Source organism: Schistocerca cancellata, chromosome 2 (genome assembly GCF_023864275.1).
Source record: "Schistocerca cancellata isolate TAMUIC-IGC-003103 chromosome 2, iqSchCanc2.1, whole genome shotgun sequence".
Classification (NCBI taxonomy): Eukaryota; Metazoa; Arthropoda; class Insecta; order Orthoptera; family Acrididae; genus Schistocerca; species Schistocerca cancellata.
Genome location: NC_064627.1, coordinates 418912903 through 418930239, shown reverse-complemented (window position 1 = coordinate 418930239; position 17337 = coordinate 418912903). Strand labels below are relative to the sequence as shown.

Sequence of the window (17337 nt, the reverse complement as noted above, 5' to 3'; positions counted from 1 at the left end):
TGATATAATTTTGTCGATACATTCAGGGTTACATGTGGATATTGTCTGCAAAATGTTTTTCAGATAGAGTTATTAATAAATAAGTAAGAAATTAAAACATCATACGTGATGCTGATTTTTTTCCCTTTCATTATTTTGTGTGTGTGGGGGGGGATTTACAGCAAAGAAAATATGTTTAAAGTTTATGGAAGCTGGTAAGTGCTCAATTTGTACGCTGTGTGTTAAGGTGCCTCAAGACATACCGTATTTACTCGAATCTAAACCGCACCTGAAAAATGAGACTCGAAATCAAGGAAAAAAAAATTTCCCGAATCTAAGCCGCACCTGAAATTTGAGACTCAAAATTCAAGGGGAGAGAAAAGTTTTAGGCTGCACCTCCAAATCGAAACATAAGTTGGTCCATTGTAATATGAGACACAATTTAGGTCAAATCAATGACGATACAGCTACAGTAGTTTGGTTCGAGTTGTAAGCTTAGCAGTTAAGCTTTACCAGATAGCCATTGCTTTTTCACATGCTTCATCTGGTTTGAATTGATTGCTTATTTTTCTTTGATCTGGTAAGTGCTCTTCTCTTTGTTATAGGTGTTTACGTCACTCTAAGCTGAAAATGCATTACTGTACTGTGTCATGCATTGTTTGTCGCATTCTGATAATGAGTGTTTACGGCTTGTCGCCGCTCGCAACATGGGTTGCTTTAGTGCGCGCTACCGCCGCTTACAATTTAAAAAAGAAAGAAAGAAAGAAAGAGAGGAATCGTCTCATTAGTGAAACGATAGCAAGAGACTGCTATTTGTTGTCACTTACACTGCTGCTTTCTTTGATAATGATCAACAAGAACCAAATAATAGACTGTGTATCATAGAAGATGTTCTGAATGAGAGTTTAGCGAAAATTTTTCCCCGTTTGAAAATCTTTGCAGGCGCCTCTTTAGTACATTACATTCTGCACAGAAATTAGAGTAATCTTAGATTTAAAAGTCTAGTCAATTGAGGTGCTTCTTTTCTGACTGTATCACTATTAGGCATGAGAATAATACGAATATAAAAATGACATGATATGTATTTTCCTCTGTGTCTGCTGTTGTCTCACTCTAGTTTCGTAGTTTATTAGGCAGACAGAATTTAAATGAGATAGCAGCAAACACGAAACAATACATGACAAAATGTTTATATTCGTATTATTCTTATGGTGAAGAGAATAATACATGTGATTGACAGTTCATAAAAGTTCCTATTAGCAACCATCTCTTCTCACAGGTAGGAAAAAATTCAGAATGTAGAGTTGGCCATATTGACAAACATCCCAAACAGTCTTGCCAGTCGGATTTTCGTTGTATATTGAAATGCTGCTACATTCGAAGATGAACAATACGGAATTTGTATTTACTTCATTGGATAATGTATGAAAATGCAGTGGTCAAAACTCGGGACAGAGAAAAAAGCTCGTCTTCCACCTTTTTTTTTTTTTTTAATTTATTTACTGACGCAGAGGTTTTGGCGCCAGTATTTATCTTTGTGCCTGCAAAGCATGCCTGTGTAGCGCAACATATATTTGATGGCAGAAGTTAGTTGTGGCGGCACCTACCAACATTTTTCAGAACTTCCGCTTGTTTGCACTCGATTCTAAGCTGCAGGCGGTTTTTTGGATTACAAAAACCGGAAAAAAAGTGCGGCTTAGATTCGAGTAAATATGGTAAACATAGTTTCTAACTTCTAGTTAGAATTTCGTTATTGTGGGGGTCCACAACAGCCTCCAAGTGCTAAATAAAAGGAAACATGCTCTGTAGCAGGTGATTGCCTAATTTCGATGATGTGCTATTATCAGGCACATTTGTAATATTACATATTATATATCATACAATGGAAAATCTAGGATAGAATGTAACAATATAATGAAAAGGATAGTTGCTACTAATCATACAGCAGAGGTGCTGAGTCGCAGGAAGGCACAACAAAAAAACTGTTGAAACGTTAGGTTTCAGGCAACAAGGCCTTTACTAAAAATAGACTACACACACACACACACACACACACACACACACACACACACACACACACACATATGACCAATCTCTGGCAGTGGGAGCCAGACTGTGAGTAGCAGTGCATTATGGTAGAGGCAACCATGTGGGGGTAAGGAGGAGATTGTGGTTGATGGGGGAGGGGGAGGGATAACAGTGTAGGGGTGGGGGACAGTGAAGTGCTGCTGGGAGCGTGCAGGGGTGAGGTGGAGAGTGGGCTAGCTAGGTGTAGATGAGAGGTTAGGTGGAGGGTGTGAGAGGGCAGGTGGATAGCGGAAAAGGAGAGAAGTAAAAAGACTGAGTACATTGGTGGAACAGAGGGCTGTGTAGTGCTGGAATGGGAACAGGGAAGAGGCTAGATGGGTAAGGACAAAGCCACAGAGGTGGAGGCGAGGAGGGTTACAGGAACCTAGGATGTATTACAGTGAGAGTTCCCATCTGGGCAATTCAGAAAAGCTGGTGTTGGCGGGCAGGACCCAGATGGCACAGGCTGTGAAGCCTCTCCCTGCAATATATCCTATGTTCCTGTAACCCTCCTAGCCTCAACCTTTGTTAATCATTGTTCGTACCCATCTAGCCTCTTCCCTGTTCCCATTCCAGCACTAAACAACCCTCTGTTCCACCAATGCACCCAGCCTTTTTACATCGATCCTTTTTCAATAACCCCCTCTCTCTCCTGCCCTCCCTTTAACCTCCTGTCTGCACCTAGCTGCCCTACTCTCCACCTTGTCCCTGCATGGTCCCAGCAGCACTTCACCATTCCTCTCACCTACTCTGCTATCCTATCCCCTTCCCATTACTCCATCTGGTTGCCTCTCACATAATGCGCTACTACTCACAGTCTGGCTCCAGCTGTCAGAGACTGTGGTTGTGTGTGTGTGTGTGTGTGTGTGTGTGTGTGTGTGTGTGTTTGTGTGTGTGTGTGTGTGTAAGGGGGGGGGGGGGGCAGAGCATGTCACGTGTTTGCATGTGAGAGATAGTTGCATTTGAGCGTGAACCTGTTTGTGTGTGTGTGTGTGTGTGTGTTGTCTATTTTGACAAAGGCCTTATTGACCAAAAAATTGTTAGGCAGCCTACAGCTGGACCCATGCAATGTTTTAGTCATTTAATAATACAGATTTTGTTATTAAGTGTTATGATTATATTTGTCACTGAAGATAAAAATAAAGTCAGCTAAAGAATTTCCCAATAAAATTTTTTTGTTCAATAAAGTAAGGACAGTTTATAGTATGAATGTTTGCAGGAAAAGACTGGGTGCCCAGCATCAGCAGGATTTGGTCCTAATCCATTGATGGCTCGTCTTGCAACAAAGAAAGCAAAGCCTGATGGACAGTATTTTATTGAGCCATCTCGTGTTTTGGAATTTGTGCAAGATATTAAAGTTGATGACCTACCAGGTATTTTGTTCAGAAATTCACAAGAGAAATTAAAATATAATCACTTGTTTAGAGATACTTACTGTCATGAAATTTTTGTTGCACATCCTAAAGAAATAAATTATGACAGAACGATGTTAAATGTATGCTGGAAACATTTTTGGCCCCAGTTTATTAAATCCAGTTAATTTTGAACAGGTTCCCAAGTGGAGTAAAGAAACAGAACATCCTTACAGCACTGTTGTTCTCAGAGAAACTTATCTGCAGTGACATTTTTCATTGAAAGAGACAGAAGGCTAAGGTTATTAGCTGAGTGTCATAACCTTAGTCAGGCATTCCGACTTTACTGATGGAATTCACACATTACAGTAACAACTCTGTTTATTAACCATGAACCAAACTCAGTACAGCTTCAGAAGATGAAAGTCCACACTCGAATATAACTGGAAAGTTCATCTTGATGATTTGTAGCAAGTGCCTACTATGAATATAACTGGAAAGTTCATCTTGATGATTTGTAGCAAGTGCCTACTATGAAAAAGTCCGTGATTGTCAGAAGTGGTGATGGGCCAGGAGGTACTGTACTATCAGTGGCACTGTACCTTGAGGCTGTGAGCTTGTGGGCCATTGATATGCAGGTCCAGATGCAGGAGCGACTGATGATGCCGGTGAAGGCATGAGGCAATGCGCTCTGATGGGTAGCAGCAGCAGGCATTGTGGTCTGAAACGTATACCCGAGGGCTGAGCAGTGCTCTAAGTACCCATCAGTGGAGGAATACAGGTGCACTGTCATGTGGACGCATGGCTGTGCAGATGCTGATAGGTGCCTTTGACTGCAGTGCTGATTACTGCAACCTGCGTGGCACATATCGATGCAGTTTGCACCCCCTGATGCTGTTTCGGCTGCAATAGGCTTGGCAGTAAACAGCACAGTGAATCTTCTTTGACAAACAACTTCCTAACATAAAGCAGGGACCGTACCTGGCCTGCAAAGCACATCTGTGAATGTGGTGGCTGAATATGTAGGGGCCCAGCCCTGCATGTACTACACTAAGTCCAACTCTGCCCTTTTATACTATGTTTTCCTATCAGAGAAAGTGAAAATGCCCTACGCCTTCAGACTAGGCCTTCACAACATGTTAAAAAAAGTGTACTGCTTGTATTACATCTCAGACTCCTAAATGTGATTGAAAGAAAGTAAACCATATTTCACAACTGTGCGTGTGTGGGTGAAAAACCTGAAACATCCAATATTGTGTGACTGCAGCGTTAACATTAAGTCAGAGGCTGTCACTACAGCCAGATAAATGTGGTCTGTATCAACTTGAGATGCAACAATCATGCAAATCTTGTTGAGAAAGTAGATTCTGTGCTGGTATTCATATAAAAATTGTATGTGGTCTCTGTATTATGTTGTACATATAAGGTCAATACATACAAAATAATGGAGATACTGAACTGTGAACAGCTGGAAAAAGCTCAACTTTAATACAATCCTTCATCTAAACTTTTAAAATACACACACACACACACACACACACACACACACACACACACACACACACACAAAAGTTAGGAATCATAGACAGATACGATTTCCATTTTTGTTTGAAGTTAAAAATGGAAACATCTCAAATCAAAACCATAAGCTTGAAGGCTATAGATCCAAAGAAAGCCACTCCAATCAATTTTTGTATCAGTCAGATATTGTGTTGGTTTCTGGAAGTGTAATATGAGTGAAAGCAGCTAGTAGTGTGTCATTAATCATTCTGGTATGAATTGCTAAACTGTTCTCTGTACCCTGATACCAATTGGCTTGTTTAAATCTCATCAACCCCACACAGATGCTCTAAATTATGGAGATGATAAATGGTTCTTCAATACATATTCTGTTCTCCACATCCAAATGTGCTTGACTGCATCACATCTTTCACATTACATTACTCCAGTATGTTCTTTTACACCAACAATAGTCATGAGCATATTAGATTGAGGTGAAAGGGATTTTGAAAAATTTGCGTTCATGTGACCATGGTAACTAGTATTTTAAAGCACAACTGCAACTTTATGGTAGGCTGTAGGTAACCTTGGAATCTCCACAACAACAGACAATAATTATATTAATTTAATTAAAATAGTTGCCTCCACATATTACTTCCATCAATTTCATATTTAAATTTTATAGATTGATAGATTGTTTGTCCAATGACAGGAATTTACACAAGGGTGGAGGGGGGGGGGGGGGGGGGTAGGGTGTCACAGAAGCCCACTGCTTTTATTTATTAAAAAAATACATTTTTCTATAGCTTTTTTCTCTGAAGAAGTACGAACAGCCTTTTATTATTTTCATTACTCCTATGTTCATTTTTTACAGGTGTGGGATACACACTTTCACACAGACTCCGTGCAATGGGAATCAGAACGTGTGGTGATCTCCAGACACAGTCTTTAGCAAATTTGAAGTCAGAATTTGGTGTTAAAACAGGAGAAACACTTTATAACCATTGCAGAGGTATTGACAACAGAGGATTGGATACTGAACATAAACGCAAATCTGTTTCGGCAGAAGTCAACTATGGCATTCGATTTACAAAACTAGAAGAGGCAGAAAAATTTCTGAAGCAGTTGTCCAATGAAGTAGCAATACGGCTTCAGAACACTGGGATGAAGGGAAGATGTGTCACACTTAAACTTTTGGTATGTATGAAGCAACGGCATTTGTAAGTTGCATGTTGATCTCGCATATTGTTCATACTTTTTGTAACACAAACCTTATTTATTATTTGTATTTTATGTGTGGTTTTCCATAAGCATCATGTTTGTTGATGAGTCGTGTTAGTAAAAATATTATTTTTTTTCCTGCCTTGGCATCCAGAAGTGTAGCAAGGGGGTGCAAGAGGTGCTGTGTGCACTGACTGCCAGATCCATGTGGGTGTTGAAACTTAATAGCTTCTATGGCATGAATTGAAAAATTTTTTCTCATCATTTCACTCCTAACACTTATGAGAGTGGTCGCGGCGGAGGTTCGAGTCCTCCCTCGGGCATGGGTGTATGTGTTTGTTCTTAGGATAATTTAGGTTAAGTAGTGTGTAAGCTTAGGGACTGATGACCTTAGCAGTTAAGTCCCATAAGATTTCACACACATTTGAACATTTTTGAACTTATGAGAGTGTGTGAGAGACTGGAGAGCATATTGACTGGACATCCATGCTTGCATTATACAGTGTGTAAACAAAAACAGTGTATTTTCTTTTAGAGTTTACATGTGTGGAATACTGTCAGTCATTTTTGTCTTATTATTTAACATTAAACTGCCATTATTGGGCATCTTATGTGGCACAAGTGTTGGCTTTCTTCTATTACTGTGCATGACCAGACGCAAGTGTTTTCTTCGGCAGTATACACCGTACAGAAAATCAAATGAAATACTTATTCATTTGTATGTAAGTAAATGAAATTATTTATGAAAATGTTTTATATATCTTTAGGAATAGAGAGATGACTCACTGGAAAGCAGAAGCAGTGCATTGTCTGTAGATACACAAAGGGAAGGTGCAGACCTTTGCTTTACTAGCTTTTGGAATAAAATTCCTTTCTCAAGCTGTAGGAGAAAAAAAAAAAAACACACACACACACACACACACACACACACACACACACACACACACACACCTGTCTATGAGCACAATGTTGGGAGACAAGTGTGCAAGCAGTGCGCGCAGTGCTTCTGCCATCTGGTGAGTCATCTCTTTATTCCTAAATAATGCGTTGTTCTCAACCAGAATTTTCAGTGCATTATTTTATAATTCTTTTATATTATTTTATATGTCTTCTTGCCTTAGTTATATGTCTTCTTGCCTTAGTTGTTTCTTGATGCAAAATTACATTGTGATGATGATTATGAATCTGTGGGATTTCCCACGCACTTCCAATGTCAGTGTCGAGACAGGTATTCCAAAATCACCAGACCAAATTGACATGGAAGGCAATGTCATGAAATTGTCTCAATGTGAGAGTGAATTTGTAGATGATGAAAAAAACTGACAGAAGTAGCAAAGTGAAGAACCAGTTAGAGAGGAGAATCACAAAGAAACTGAGGATATCAAACAAAATATCGAAAATCTTATAGTTACCTGTAATATAAACAAAAATAGATTGGAGGACAGTGCACCAGATGGAGGTGTGAATTAAGAAGGAATAAGTGAAAGTAGTAGTGATATTTTGTTCTGTTACATCTGTCAGTGGCATTTTCCTGTTCCAAAATGTGTAAGACTTGACTTAATTTAAATAAGGAATGAAGCATTTCAAAACAAATGTGGACACTTTTTTCTGTTAACAGACAAGGCAGTAAGGATAAGACTGAAGGTGCTAACTGACAGTTGATATCTGCTTGGTTCTGTATCAATCAACCATATGTTGAGAAAATTCTAAAGCCCTAGATGGGATACTCAACTAAAAACCAGAGTTGATAATGTTTTTGCTGTAGGCTCTTTAGCTCAGATGCAAGTTTGAATAATATCTAAATTTGCTGCTGATTTTGAAGCTTGGCGGAAACTTAGTCTGAAAGTTTACAACTATGAAATCTCACAGAATCATCAAGCTTGTTTTGAAAATTGGAAAACATTAAGAATGAGTTTAATTGCCAATAGACCAACTGATCATGTTACCCAGACACCATCTAAAACAGAAAAAAGAAAATGGAGATACATTTTCAAAAGCCTGATAAACGCCACTACATTTTTGGCTGAACTAAATCTTCCATTTGTGGTTATTGAAAGCATTTGCTGGTAGAAAACAAAAGAAATTTTCTGCTGCTGATTAGACTGTTATCTAAATATGACACTGGAATAAGAAAACACTTGACCAAACTAAAACAGTGCACCCAGGCACAGTGAGGCCAAATATTTACAAGTTTTTATCCCTCACTATACAAAATGAATTTGTCTCACTGCTGGGCAGAATTGTCAAGGAAAAGATTTTAAATAATATAAAGCATTTGAGGTGTTTTTGTATAACCTTTGACAGCACTCCGAACATCTCGCTCATAAATCAAATTAGTGAAATCATATGCTGCGTTGAGATGCAAAAAAGTAGAAGTAAAGGAGTAATTTTTACGTTAATCCAGCAAACTGAGAAGAAAGCTGTTTATTTCATGGAAGATATTTTACAAGTTATTGAACGGGATGGTTTGGATATGACAATGTGCCGAGCACAAGGATACAACAACACTTCTACAGCGGCTGGAGTGCATTCAGGAGTTCAAGCAAAAATTTATGAACTTGATCCTAAGGTGTTGTTCGTACCCTGTAAACCACTGATTCAATCTGTGTGGATTATATGCTGTTGCAGAAGTTTCATTATGTGTAACCTTTTCCAGAACCTTAAAATGTGTGTACTGGTTTTTACTCAAGTTCTACCCCCAGATGGACAATTTTTCCAAAAAACATTGAAGTTACAGTTAAGAGACTGTCAGATAAATTATGGAGTGCTCGCTGCGAAGTTGTTAAATTTGTGTTTCGGTGCATTAAGTTGTTAAATGTGTGTTTCGGTGCATTAAAAAGGTTATTGATGCTGCTGAGATACTGTCTCATTCTTCGGAAAGCACAGAAACCAGAGGAGCTGCTCTTACTCTGTTGCTTGCATTTTATGATTTCTCATTTTTGTGTTTATGGAATACTGCCTTAGAAGAAGAACCATGCTAGAAAGTGTTTAAAGATGCTTGGCATCAGCTTCACAATGTGAATTACTTACATGAGAAGCTTAAAGCTCATTTTGAAAGACAAGAAATTATCTTGTTGATGAAGCACTTTGATTTGCGAAGGACACATGTGAAAAGATAGGCATTCTTGTGGAAAAGTAGAAATATCAGTAGAAGGCTGCTGACAAGACACAGACTTGGCATCAGCAACTGTGTACATCAGTGTCAAATTGTCCTGACATTTTTCTACAAGAAGTTAATACATGGTACAAAACTATGGAAAGTATACCTGGCCTCTTGTTGTTTCAGAGCCCAGCAACCAGATTAAAACCTCAGAAAAGGAACTTCCCATGATTATAAAATATTTGACAGTTTGATGAGATTTCGGAAGATATAGCCTTGCAGAAATTCCATGACTGAGGAGATATCTGCAAGTTGCCAAAGTTCCAAAAGAAGAATCTTTTGGTTGGACATCTTTAAGATTCTTACAGTTCGTCATTGTGAATGTACTGAATCTGTTCCCGACCTCATTATGGTGTAAGATTTTCATTAACTTTGTATTTTTTAATCAATTTTGTCAATTGAAAATAGTTGTAGCTGAAGATATCAGTTTTGAAGGCGCAATTTCAAAATTTGCCGCAGAAAAAGTTAGAAAGAAGAAATTTGAAGCTGCATGTCAAACTCATCTGTCACTAAAATAATCTTCTCTTATTTTTTCTGCTTAATTAATAATCAATTAAACTATGTTATTTATACAGGGTGTACATAAATTCCAGGAACACTTTCAATTATTTATTGCACAAGAACAAAACATTGTACAGATGTCATACATATTGCATTTTGAAGAGAAACTCTGAAAGTTTTTTTACAAACATTCAATATGTGAACCATGAGTGACCCACTAGACGTCAATATAGTAATCGAATTCTTTCCATACTCATCCCAGCATGGCATCATCGACTGTGGCAGTCGCTTCCCATATTCTCTCCCGGAGCTCTACTACATCACATGGTAGAGGCGGTACACACACCAGATCTTTAATGTGTCCCCACAGAAAAAAGTCCCACAGAGTGAGATCTGGTGATCGGAGAGGCCATTTCATGAAACAGCTGTCCTCTTCTGTAGCACGGCTGATCCATCGATGCGGCAGCTCCATGTTCAGGTATCCATGAACTTCACGATGAAAATGAGGTGGAGCCCCATTCTGCTGAAAGATGAATGGAGAGTCCGATTGCATTTGAGGCATCAGCCACTGCTGGAACACATCCAAGTAGGCATATCCAGTGACAGTGCTCTTGGCGGAGAAGAATGGCCCATACAGTTTTCGACGTGACAAGGCACAAAAAACATTTACCTTCGAGAAATGGCGCTCAAATTAAATACATTTGTGAGGGTGCTTTGAACCCCAAATTCTACAATTATGCCTGTTCACTTTCCCAGTAGTGTGAAAAGTGGCTTTGTCGCTAAAAATTAAGCGATCAACAACGCCATCCCCATCGTCATTCAGTTGTTGCAACTTTGAACAAAACTCAAAGCGTTTGTCTTTGTCATCATCATTGAGCTTCTGCACTAGCTCCAGTTTGAATGGTTTCATAGACAGCTTCTGTCGCAGGACTTTCCATACTATCATTGGAGCCATTTCAGGTTCACAGGATGCACGACGCACTGATTTCTTTGGACTCCTTGTGAATGTGTCTCGTACGCACTGAACATTCACTTCACTCACACTGGGACGTCCGCTTCTCTTTGCTGGGCACAAGCAACCTGTCATAACGAATTTGTTGTGTCAGTGGTAAATGCCCTTCCTTATCGGTGGCTTTGTACCGTACTTGGTTCTAAACACCCGTTGAACAGATGTAGCACACTTGTTTTTGTCAAACTCCAACACACAAAAAGCTCGCTCCGCAGCTGAACTCTCCTTGTTAGCAACTAGCGCTGACTATCGGCAAATTACCAAACTACGCTGTGGCAGTATACATGAAAAAAATAACTTTCAATGTTTCTCTTCTAAATGACATATGTATGATATCTGTACAATGTCAGGAGATTGTGCTTCTGTATCCACTTGTCAAAAAAGTTCCCAATCCAGAAATCGCTATGTGATCAAAAGTATCCTGACACGTAGCTGAAAAAGACTTACAAGTTCGTGGCGCCCTCCAACGGTAATGCTGGAATTCAGTATGGAGTTGGCCCACTCTTAGCCTTGATGACAGCTTCCACTCTTGCAGGCATTTATTCAGTCAGGTGCTGGAAGGTTTCTATGGGAATGGCAGCCCATTCTTCATGGAGTGCTGCACTGAGGAGAGGTATTGATGTCGGTCAGTGAGGCCTGGCATGAAGTCGGCATTCCAAAACATTCCAAAGGCGTTCTATAGGGTTCAGGTCAGGACTCTGTGCAGGCCAGTCTATTACAGGTATGTTATTGTCATGTAACCACTCCACCACAGGCCATGCATTATGAACAGGTGCTCGATTGTGTTGAAAGATGCAGTCGCCATCCCTGAATTGCTCTTCAACAATGGGAAGCAAGAAGGTGCTTAAAACATCAGTCGAGACCTGTGCTGTGATAGTGACAGGCAAAACAACAAGGAGTGCAAGCCCCCTTCATGAAAAACACAACCACTCCATAACACAACTGCCTCCGAATTTTACTGTTGGCATTACACACGCTGACAGATGACATTCACAGGGCATTCGCCATACCCACACCCTGCCATTGAATTATCACACCGTGATTTGTCAATCCACACAACATTTTTCCACTGTTCAATTGTCCAATGTTTATGACCCTTACACCAAGTGAGGCATCGTTTGGCATTTACCGGCATGATGTGTGGCTTATGAGCAGCTGCTCGACCGTGAAATCCAAGTTTCCTCACCTCTCGCCTAACTGTCATAGTACTTGCAGTGGACCCTGATGCAGTTTGGAATCCCTGTGTGATGTTCTGAATAGATGTGTGCCTATTACACTTTATGACCCTCTTCAACTGTCGGCTGTCTCTGTCAATCAACAGACGAGGTCGGCCTGTACACTTTGGTGCTGTACGTGTCCCTTCACGTTTACACTTCACTATCACATCTGAAACAGTGGACCTAGGGATGTTTAGGAGAGTGGAAATCTCCTGTACAGACATATGACACAAGTGACACCCAATCACCTGACCACATTCGAAATCTGTGAGTTCCGCGGAGCACCCCATTCTACTCTCACAAAGTCTAATGACTACTGAGGTCGCTGATATGGAGTGCCTGGCAGTAGGTGGCAGTGCAAAGCACTTAATATGAAAATTGATCACATGGTGTGTTATTTAATGTTCTTGTTGGGTTCGTGGCGAGGTGGAGGGGAGGTTAAAAAGGGACCAAAATGTTCAAAATTTGTTCAACAGCAAACTGCTTGTCGCAGAATACTGCAGATAATTTTTTTATGTTTCAGTGTTCTGTGACATTTCAGGGCCCGTGAATTCTTTTATGTGCTTAAAGAACAAAATCAGGAAAACAATGCCTGTATTGAGATCTTCTACGAATAATGGAGAAATTGAGAAGTCTACCACCTTCATTGTGACCTTAAATTCTCCAACATTGCCTGACCATTATGGTTAGGCTGTCTGTACCTAACCCTATGCGGTACTACAAATGCCAGCAGTTTGGTCACACAACGCTAATTTGCGGGGGTGAAGCGACCTGTGGGAAATGTGGAAAGGCAGCCCATGAATCTGGGATTGACTGTCCATCTCCAGCAGTCTGCGTTAACTGCTCTTGCAGCCACCCAGTCTGGAACAAAGAGACTGCCCTGTTTTTGCAGAGAAACAAAAAATTCAAGAACTAAAAGTCACCAAGCAGATCCCCTATTCTGAAGCCAAAAAGGAATATAAGGCGATGAAACCTCCTGTCTCTACCACTTCTTATCCTTCCATGGCGCAGAAACCTGTCCTAAAGTCGATGCCTCGATGCAGAGGTCTTGCAGTGTACAACCATCCACCACCAGCACTTGTACTTTCACGTGTACATGCCAAGGCAAAACGTGTAAGGATAAAGCAATCCAAGGAGGCACCACAGAAAAGACCAGCAATGTTCCGTAGTGAGTGACAAGAAGGCACACGACAAGCAGAGTGCCTCTCAATGCACCCTTTCCCCCTCATCCTCAAAGGGACTGGATACAGGTAAAGGTTCACAACGTTCGGGTCAAAAGCTGTTCTGAGCGCCATCAGACATCATTCTTTCACATCTAACTGATGAGAAGGACATCATGGATTTAGATGCCTTGGATCCAGGCAGCCCCTCCACTTCCCCCCACTCTGCATATTCTTCTCCTCCACAGTGCAAAGATAAGGGTAAATTAAAACCACATTGATGAAAAGGCTCCCATCCACTTCAGTGTAGATCACTGTGTCTCTGTCTCCAGGAGACTCATTTCCATCAATCGTACACCCCTGAACTACGAGGCTATGTACTCCACAAAAAGGACAACCTAAGTGAAGAGGAGGCATGAGTATTTTTGTCAGTACCAACAACCACTCTTTTTCTCTCCCACTTACAATGACTTTGCAAGCGGATGCTATAGTAGTGCAGGTGCATCATCTGTTGACAATATGTTCCCTTTACTTCCCCACACATTGATGAAGTGGCCCTAACCGACCTTATTACACAGCTCCATTGCCCCTTCATCCTCTGTGGTGATTTTATTGCACACAATGTGCTTTGGGGCTCTGCAACTACCTGCCCCAGAGGTAGAGCAATTGAGAGGCTTCTTGTGTCATCATGCGCATACTTGCTAAATCTGGGACAGAGCACTCATTTTTGCACAGCAACTGGTTCGTTCTCTGTCATTGATCTCTCTCTTTGCTCTTCAGCTCTTGCTCACAGTGGTCAATGGGAAGTGGTTAATAACTTGCATGGACATGATTACTTCGCAGTCTGGATTCACCTGCCAGATGGGGTGGAACCTGAAAGGAAACCATCGTGATGGGTGCTCGGTAGAGCCGACTGGATACTTTATAGTCAGTTGACAAAGTTCGAACATTGTGTGTATGTTGGGGTGTGGGTGGATCATATTGCCAAAGTGATTCACCATGCCACTGCAGCATCCATTCCACAGTCCATTGGACAATAGAAGAGGCAACCTGTTCCTTGGTGGAGTGCCGAATGCCACTCTGCAATCAGGACCAGGCGAGCGGCTCTGCATAGGTTCAAGTGTTAGCCAACTGCAGAGAATGTTTCAGCCTTCTGAGTGATGAGGGCAAAGTGTTGCCAAATTATTCGAGTGAGCAAGAAGGTATCGTGGCAACAGTTTCTGAACACCATTAATCGTTCCACCAAAAGTTCCGTTGTGTGGGAGACCATCAGGAGAATTTCTGTGAGAGGAAGCAGGTGCCCCATGACTGCTGTAATGGAGAATGGCATTCTCCAAACTAGTCTGTGAGACATTGCCCAGACTATGGCGGCATATTGTGCCACAGCTATTGCAACAGCCAATCAGGATCCAGGTTTCCAGCACCATAACGCAGTTGCTGAGAGCTGTAGTTTGGACTTCCGGTCCACCTCTGATGAAGATTACAACTGCCCATTTTCCATGTGGGAGCTGGATTCTGCGTTGTATGCGGTTCGTGACATGGTTCATGACAAGATCCATTACAGTATGCTGTGGCACCTCACAAGGCGAAAAAAACTAACTTACTTGCACGTTTTAATATCATTTGGGTGTTAGGTCACTTTCCTGACTTGTGCCATGAGGCAATTTTAATTCCTCTTTTAAAATGTGGGAAAGGTCATACATTCCCAAGTAGTTACCATAGTGTTGCCCTCACTAGCTGCATGGGGAAAAGCGGATGGTCAACTGCCACCTTGTCTGGATCTTAGAATCTGGGCAACTCATTAGTCACTTTCAGTGTGGGTTCAGGAGGTATTGCTCTACCTTTGAAAACCTTGCCCTCCTGGAGGCAGCTATATAACAGGCTTTCCTACACCAGCATCACCTAGGTATATTTTTTGACATCAAAAGGCCTACGATACTACTTGGAGGCTCCTTATCCTGGAGCAGCTTCATGAATGGGGTTTCTGTGGTTGTCTTCCCATTTTTATTCAGTCCTTTCTCTTGCCACAATATTTTAGATACCGAGTCAGTGATGTCCTGTCTGATTGCTTTGAGCAGGAAAACAGTGTCCCTCAAGGTAGCATTTTAAGTGTAACTGTCTTTGGCATAGCTATTAATAGCATTACATCCATAGTGAAAAGTCCTGTCCAGTGTTCTTTGTTTGTGAATGATTTCTCTGTGTTTTGCTCTTCTTCAAGCCTTGCAGTGACAACACTTCAGTTGCAACTAACTCTTCGACGTTTGGATGAATGGGCACAGAAGTTTATTTTTTTGTTTTCCACTGAGAAGTCTGTGTGTTCTTTTTAACCATTCTTGTTCTATTTTAAACTTTCCTGAGTTGAGGATGAGGGACACTGTCCTTACTTTTTAAAGACACAGTAAGTTTTCTGGGCCTCATATTTGACGCCTAAGCTTATGTAGTTACCACTTCTTAAGGACATGAAAAACAGTCACTTAAGGCTTTAAGTATTTTAAAATGTCTTAGCCACAGTACATAGGGAGCAGACAGGACTTGTCTGCTCTGGTTTTACAGGGCATTTGTGCAGTCTTGGCTCAATTGTGGGTGCACAGCGTATGGGTCTGCGAGACCCTGTTATTTAAAGATGTTGGACATGGTGCACCATGAAGGAATGTGGTTGTAAACTGGGGCGTTCAGAACAAGCCCCATACCCAGCCTCTGGGCACAGGCTGGTGAACTGCCACTTCACGTCAGGCGACAGCTACTTATCAGGCATATAAAACACTGTCCATACCATACACACCCACCTACCATACCATTGCTCAGCCTCCAAAAAAAGGCTTTTTTGTAATCGACAACAGGCAGTGAGGCCTTATGGCATTCGTGCATAGGATCCCCTTCTAGAGATGGGTGTGGCTGGTTGTTATGTTTTACATTGCGGTGGGAGGAGATTTCCACCGTGGCTTCTCTGGAGATCTGGACTTATTTTAGACTTGATGAATCTTAAGAAAGATCGTAAGTCAGATTTTACATTTCAGTCTGTGTTTTCTTAACATTTTAGATATGCATCACGGTTTCACAATAGTGTAGACTGCTGGCTCCAAGCAAGGGAATTCCCTTGGCTGCTCTGTCACGTTCCCCGACCATGTCTCCAGGATTCGCCTTCCTGATGAGTATACTGTTTTCTTAGCAGAGCTCCGCACTATCCTTAAGGCACTGGAGCAGATGCATCGTATTCTGTTCAAATGGTTTTTCATTTGCGCAGATTCCCTTAGTGCCTTACAATCGTTACAGAACCTGTACCCAGCTAAGGGGTTGGTCCGGCTGGTAACTGTAATTGTTCCAACAGCAGGGTAAGCAGGTGTCATTGCGCTGGGTGCCACGTCATGTAGGGATGTGGGGAAATGAGCAGGCTGATTGGGCTGCCAAGGAGGCCTGCAGAGGACAGTATGTGTCACAGTGCTCTGTCCCTTGCAGGCTGTCGTTTCTGCACTACACAGGAAGTGTATGCAGTTGTGGGATGAGGAATGGCTGGTGGTGACGACCAATAAACTGCGTTTGGTGAAGTCAACAACCCAACCATGGCGTTCCTCCTGCCAGTTGCTCAGGCAAGATGAAGTGACCCTAATGTGTCTTAGAACTGGGCACTGCCCTCTCACACATAGCTTTTTACTATGGTGAGAGGATCCCCTGTTTTGTGATGCTTGTGGCATGCACATCTCTATCCTCCATATTTTAGCGAAGTGTATTTTATATTGTGATGCAAGGGCAGACGCAAATATGAGGGGATCTGCCCTCTATTTTAACTGATGACGAGATGAGTGTGACTAAGGTTTTAAAGTTGTGTGACGTGCCTGGACTCTGATCTAAACTTTTAGGCTGGAGGATTTAGTGTGTTGCAGAGTGGCTGGCCTCTCCTTTCTTTATTCTTGTGGTCAGGCAGCCACATCCATCTGCTGTATTGTTTTAGCTCCTTTTTCTTCCTGTGTTGTTAAAGTTTTACTACTGACACAATACTTCATTCCGCGGATCTGTGCTGGTGCGCAAGTAGTTTTCCAACTTTTGTTACCTGTGTTTTTCATGCTGTTTTATCTTTATGTTTTGTGTATTTTACTGACACTCATCTCAATCTGTTTTTGCATGGGCACTAAAGACCTTGCTGTTGTGCGCCCGTGCAAACATGTCCTTGTCA

At 41.4% G+C, this 17337-nt stretch overlaps 1 protein-coding gene across 2 annotated transcripts in view; it reads left to right on the top strand.

Moving 5' to 3' along the window:
- Positions 1-17337, top strand: part of LOC126161866 (DNA repair protein REV1) — a 117357-nt gene that overhangs the window by 35806 nt on the left and 64214 nt on the right. For both annotated transcript variants that reach the window (XM_049917982.1, XM_049917983.1), the window contains 2 exons: positions 3266-3419; positions 5773-6095. In XM_049917982.1, the coding sequence (XP_049773939.1) occupies positions 3266-3419; positions 5773-6095 (477 nt within the window). The remainder of the gene's footprint in view (positions 1-3265; positions 3420-5772; positions 6096-17337) is intronic.